The sequence below is a fragment of the Maniola hyperantus genome, chromosome 3 (genome assembly GCF_902806685.2).
Source record: "Maniola hyperantus chromosome 3, iAphHyp1.2, whole genome shotgun sequence".
NCBI lineage: Eukaryota > Metazoa > Arthropoda > Insecta > Lepidoptera > Nymphalidae > Maniola > Maniola hyperantus.
In genome coordinates, this window is record NC_048538.1 from 4,102,892 (window position 1) to 4,109,731 (window position 6,840).

The 6,840-nt window shown below is 33.2% G+C and overlaps 1 protein-coding gene across 1 annotated transcript; it reads right to left on the reverse strand.

Annotated features, from left to right (window-relative positions):
- Positions 1 to 1,024: 1,024 nt before the first annotated feature.
- On the reverse strand, positions 1,025 to 3,379 carry LOC117996498 (ankyrin repeat and MYND domain-containing protein 2). Its single transcript, XM_034984558.2, has 2 exons — positions 3,057 to 3,379; positions 1,025 to 2,943 (listed from the first exon to the last, which is right to left on the reverse strand). Exons 1-2 carry the CDS (start codon positions 3,255 to 3,257, stop codon positions 1,957 to 1,959), a joined length of 1,188 nt encoding a protein of 395 aa, XP_034840449.1. The 5' UTR covers positions 3,258 to 3,379; the 3' UTR covers positions 1,025 to 1,956.
- Positions 3,380 to 6,840: the final 3,461 nt, after the last annotated feature.

Genomic DNA, 6,840 nt, shown 5'->3' on the forward strand with positions numbered 1-6,840 from the left:
CGGATGTAGCCACAGCTTCGGGGCACAATGGCTCTGCACTCCATCACCAGCTACAAGCGTCCTGGTCTACCGCTTCTCTGGATGGTTAGCAGCCATTGCCCTTCACACGCCTTCACGCTACAACGCCACCTCTCTTCACTGCTTCACACTACGCGTTCGTCTCGGAGGGGAGTGATGTGGCGGTTGCCACAATAGAAACTAGATGGCGCTGTTCAATCGATGACATAGTCCCGAACAAATGTACCGCCGACAGTACTCGCAATAACAGAGTGTTCTGCAATCTGGACTATATATAGAAGTTTCAAGATACAACCGTCGGCCCAGCTGGCGCTACCGAGCACAACCAACCGCTCGGTGGGAGATCTCCCCTTTGGTACGGTCGAGCCTGCACACCGCTCCCGTACAGATCTATGAAAATCTTGACGGGCATAATGAGCAATATTTACATATTGTAAATAAATACCTATATCGATGTTACTTCCTAAACCTACCTCGTAGATGTTAACGATTAGGGTCAAACTTATATTTTATGTGATAAAAGTGCCTTACGCAAACTTTTAAATGTAGTATGAGAAAAGTATGGATAAATTGAAGTTTTTTGCTTTAGAAAACTATGTCTAATTTATGTACTTAGGCTACGCGTAGAATTGTACATATAGAAGTATTTTTATGTAAGAAGATTAAGTAAATAATTTTATACTTTTTTTTTGTGGTTTTATTCATCTCTCAGTCCAATCCAAGTATAGTGCCAACAACTTATTTGTTCAGGTGGGCATTGGAACTAGAGCTGAATCAGCTGCCATTTCAAAATCCACACAGGCGCGAGGTCACAGGCATCAGATAGTTTTGCTGAATCTTCGCTATATTGAAACAATTTTAATTGCATTTTTTCATGGTGAATTTCTTAAAAATACTCGTAGCAATACCAATTTCTCGACTAGCGCTCTGTCACTTGAATCGATAAGTTGGTGGCACTGTAACAAGTTTTCATTTAAGTGAAAAAATAAAAGATGTTATATTATATTTTGATAATTTTAATCAATTTAAAAATATCTATTTAAAATCAAAGTGATACTAGTGACACATTAAACTATATTATTAATTATTCTATATATTTTAGACAAATTAAAAAAAATTTAAGTGATACCTAGTGACACATTAGTAAATTATATTATAACTCTATTTATTTAATAAACACTTACAACAACAAGAATAATATTATGGATTTACTACTTTGGAGATTAAACTGCAACTTCATCTCGTGAAAATTTTTGGGGTGGTACAGCTACTTAATAAAATTGAAATTATGAAGCATATTTCTACTGTACCTAGTATGAAAAATAGGTCCTACTGAAATTGGTTGGTAGTGAATCACAATTTATGAAGTACATAATACATCCGATTTACATTTAAAAGTACTGACACGGAAATTAACAGTAATAATAATTATTACTGTTAATTTAAATTTAATTATTAACATTTGGTGTAAGACACAATATACATACAACCAATTACCAACTACAACACAATATTCACTATTCTCATCTTTATTTATAAAATTAAAAGTCCTGACTGACTGACTAACTTATATATCAACGCACAGCCTAAGCCTCTGGTCCTAGAGACATTTAATTTAGAGGGTGTGTTCTTTGTAAAGAGTAGGTATCCACTAAGAAAGGGTTTTTTCGAAGTTCCACACCTAAGTGGGCTTAATGGGGGTTTGAAATTTATGTAGTCCACGCAGACAAAGTTGCGAGCATAAGCTAGTTAATTTATAAATACTTAAGTAGGTATGTCATACTTATAAGAAATAAATTCTAAATGCACATGGAATACAATTATTATTGTTTTGGTAATTGTATCAATAATGTCAAAAAAATATTATTATCAGGATTAAAGTGTGCCTTATTAACTAACATCTATTTTTAACAAATATTGCAATCTAAACATAAAGGACTATCCAGCAACTAGATTCTGTAACTCCGATGTCAATTCTGTAGCATCAACAGTAGGTTTTGAATTAGATGTATTAATGGGAACACTAGACTCTCTATTGCAGGCCTTCTTGTGAACAAACCAGTGTAAGCGCTGGCACTCCCTGTCGCAATACTGCACCATTTTGCATTTGGAACATTTTTTGGCTGGCTTCTCTTCCCCGCATGTGCTACAATAAGGAATAGCATCAACAAAACCTCTCTGACCATTAATAGTGCAGTTTATAACTGACAAGGCAGGCGGAGGGTCTTTACTAGTCAACGAAGAGACCATTTGGTGGAATGTTGTACATTCTCTGTACGGGAATTCTCGCACACAATCCTTCAAGAAGGAATCCATCAGATCTAGAGATACTCCATCTTTTCCAGGCTTCAAGAGCTTCTTAGCAAACATTTCAACAATGTCATGTTTCTTATCTTCTTTATCTGAGTTAGGTTTCTGCTTGTCCCTTATGTTGTTTATTTCTTTTATAACATAAGCCAGGTAGTGGTATTTGAATGCCATAACTTCATTTGTGTCATTACCCCTAGTCATTTCTCGTTTACAAAGCATTTCAAGTACTTTAGTAACTTTGTCCGCATTGTCTAGTAAAGCTGGTGTATGTTGTAGGTTGAGGGCTAATCGGACAGGATGAATGTTTACTCCGAGAACAAATTTGTGTAATGGTTCTACTAAGAAAGGTGAGAGGTACGGTTCTGTTTGTTGTCCTTGAGGGACGGAATAGAAGGAAATTTCACTCAATGGCACATAGTTGTTGATGGTTGCGACGGTGTGGTGGTTACCGACAAACGCAGCCATTTGGGAGGCAGTGCGGCCGACGGAGTTAGTCGCAATCGACTTGGCCCCAGCGTCTAACAGCAACTTGCATACCTCTGAGTTGCCAGACAGCGCGCCGAAGTGCAGAGCCGTGTAATTATACTCATGTTTGCCGGAATTCACGTCTGCGCCCTGCAATTAACCAAATACAGATTAGCACTTAGCTATACCTAGCTAGACACCTCACAAGGTTTTGTAAATAATATGGTGACCTCCTTAGGGCTACTTAGTAGGCAGGTACTCACTCTGTCAAGCAATAATTGCACCATTTCCTTGCTACCCTTATAAGCGGCGTGCTGGAGTGCCGTCATACCATTTTCGTCGAAAAAATCGACGTTGCCTTTATGTTGGGCGAGGATATTCTTAAATTGCACCAGGTCACCTTGCGCTATGGCAGTGAATATTGTTTTTTCAGGAGTAATTGCTTCTTCGGGTTTGATTTCCATTTTGATTCACACTTTATTACTTTAATTAGTGACTTTATGTTTAGTTTTACAATTAAAACCCAAAAATTACTTCTTTTACAGCTCGATTTACAAGTTGTCAAATCTTCAGCGACTGTCAAAGTCAAATGAAAATGATGCCAAGTGTCAATTTTAATGACATCTATGTCAAAAATGAAGCAAGGTGCGTTCAGAACAAGGTTCAGAATGGTTCAGCCCAAGCCACAGCCAATATTATTCAGTCTGTAATACAGTAGAGACGGGTAAGATTGGAAACAGAATCAGGGGTTCGGCCAAGTGCGAGTCAGACTCGCGCACCGAGGGTTTCGTACTACAGTCGTATTTTTTCGACATTTTGCACGATAAATCAAAAACTTTTATGTATAAAAATTAAAAATAAATAAAATCTGTTTTAGAATGTAGGTACACCTGGTACAGGTAGCTCTTTTCATAATAATAATATGATAGGTACCCCACAGTTTGGTATAGTAATCTTACTTTGAAAGTTGAAAATACTATTTATTTATTCATGAACACATTTTAATTTTTTTTTCGTAACGTAACCACAAATTCCGATGACAAATTCCCGGTTTTCGATTTTTCCCCTTATGTGTGCTATAAGACCTACATACCTAGGTCAACGGGAAGTAGGTACCCTATAGGTTTCTTGACAGACAGACAGATAACGAAGTGATCCTATAATGGTTTTTTTTTCTTTTTGAGATACGGAACCCTAAATATGAAATTTTAATATGTTTTACAGAATTTTCTCTTCCCAGAGGTTTAAACCAGAGTCGATAATTTTTAAGGTAAAAAATTCTTTACGAATGGTCTGAAAATGTAGTTAATGGTGTAAGCAAAGAAGTTGGAACTACTACGTATGGTGTAAGTTAGTAAATAATTTAAAAGTCAACCCAACTTAGTAAAAGTCCCGGAAGTTGTAGATAATAAAAAATCTAAAACTTTTTTATTGAACATCATCGACAATAACCTTAAAACTGTCTTTTTCGTTTTTATTTTATGACTACCGCAAACAATTTCATATTTTCATGAAAATCGTCTTGTTATATTCTTTATGTCGGAAATGTTATATTCTTTATGTTTTAAACAAGCCCAAATTTTTTCAAAGCAAAATATTTAGCTATGTTACTAGTCACTAACCTGGGTCTAGTTACTAAACATTAATTTAAAAAACAAAAGATTAATAGTCGTAGATTACTTTGTCGGATTTACTAAGTCTGGTTTTCGTGGTTCTAATATTAGTAGATATTTATAATATAGGTACCTACCTATTAAGATCACAGAATATATAATAGTACCTACTACTAAAATATCTTTTGTTTGATTTGATAATTAGGTAAGTACTCATAGAGAGGCCGGTAAAGGTTTTAATTAAAAGTTAAAACACAGCTTAAGTTAGGTACGTATAAACTTTATTCTATAAATCAATAGTCATAATGGCTGATATAACTATTGATCATTTAAACAACAACGGCTACGATTACCGAATAGGTAAATATTATTTTGTCACATATCGACATCTAACATCGAAAAGAGAAAATCGCTAGAAAAGAAGCATTTTTAAAAGTGTCACATGAACCAACTATCTAGGTAGGTAGTTTAAGTATTATGATTATACTTAAATTACACCTAATATTCTACACATTGAACTTTAAACGTTTAAATTTTTAATATTGAATAGGTAAGTGTAGTTACATAGGTAATATATAAATTTATATTTTCGTGAATATTTGATTTAAGGGTAGTTGCGCAACACAGTCACAATCGTGGTTTCGAGTTTTGACAGGTTGATGAAGTTTCGATTTTAACAGTTGAAGTACATTCATTCAGAAGTACATACATCAAAACAAGCCCAATGTACTTCAACTGTCAAAATTAGATTTAGCATGTTTGCGATGTCGAAGGAAAAGAAAACAAGTAAAATTGCGTTGCATTGCGACTGCGTTTTTACTTTTGAAAAGTACTTAGGTGAGTGACGACCTACTACTAATTGCGAGAAAAGTGCGCAATTAACCTATTTAGTAGTCAGAATGGCTACATTGAAGCACTTCGCGCTACATTATGTAAGTAAGCGTGTCGTATAGAGCGATCAGCATCTCGTCTTGGATAATAATTCACTAATTATTTTCACTAAAATACTCTTTATTAACTATAAAATGAATTTTCTAAAGTTCAAACAAATTAAAAGATATCATGTAGGTGCCATTCATCAATCCGCATTGCCCAGGACGAAGTGAGGAATAGCATTCTAAGTTTTTTTCAAAAAATAATTAATAATATAAAAATGGAGCACCCATTACATTAATTATAATTAAGTAGTAGGTATGTATAACAGCGAATAATCACAACATTCAGAGATTAAAACTCTATTTGAATATAAATCGTTAATAAATTGAGATTACATAATTATTGAGAATAAATTTAATGCGTAATATTGTTAGTTATAATAATTTTATTGATAGCGATAGTGTCATGATAATAATTTAAACTCTTCTTAAGCATAATAAAATTGTATTAATAAAATTTATCTATGTATAATTTTACGTGGGTATATGAACTAGGTACATTTATTAATTTTTATAATGATTAAAACTTTGTTACTTATTTTCTACTTTTCTATTATCTACACAGCATTTATTTCTTCAAATAAGTTGTCGATTTTATCGACCTTCTAAATAATATAAAGTCATTATGTGAATAAGTATTTAAATACTATGTTTGTCACAAAATCTTATTTTACTCAATACTAATTAATTACTCAATGCATTGTTAGTAAAATGAGTTCTTTAATAAGAAAATGTTATAAGTATCTTCATAATTTATCTAAACTCTAAAGCATTCGATACACATGCCGCAATTTAATTACATAGGAGAAGGAAGACAGAGGAGTTCTAGTTGTTAAAAAAGCTAATTCCACACAACTGTGGGTAGATCGCAGGAAATCTACGAATAGGTTTTATAAATATAATAAAACAGTGTTCAGGAATCTGTGTAGCGGCTCATAAATTAGACTAATTGTTCCAGCTTCAACCTTTTGCGCTTTGGCTTGCATAAGCACAGTCAAAAAAATCTTATGTACAATGGACCGAATTTTTTTGCAGTTTTTCTTTTCTAACTTGTTTTAAAATGATTTAAATTTTTGTAGGACATTGAAGTTTGTTTTGACTTGTGCATGCAAAGTCATTAGTATTAAGTATAAGTAACTACATCTATTTAAATATGACGGTTTGCTGAATTATCAGATTTACAGACTTACGAAATAACACTAAAAATGTATCTGAGAAGTGATTTAGAAAACTCACTATGTTTTCAAATGTTTTTTTTTTGAAAATTTTCAAATTTTACGACAGAAATAGTTCCTATGAAATTTATTTAAACTATATTTTACATATGTACCTATTAGCTACTTTTTAGTATTATAAGATGCTTTAAAAGGAGAAAGCATTTTAAAATTTGAATTACGAATAGTATGTATTTATAGCAAGTATTTACAGTACCTACAAGAATTATATACTTTGGCATGTTAATACTTATTAAAAATGGTTAATACTTATGTGGATGTCGC

What these genes read in the sequence shown, in the direction of transcription:
- LOC117996498 (XM_034984558.2), bottom strand. Translation starts at nt 3,257, where the DNA reads ATGGAAATCAAACCCGAAGAAGCAATTACTCCTGAAAAAACAATATTC. An exon ending in TGCAATTATTGCTTGACAGA is followed by an intron (nt 2,944 to 3,056) that starts GTGAGTACCTGC and finishes GGTTAATTGCAG; the next exon opens with GGCGCAGACGTGAATTCCGG.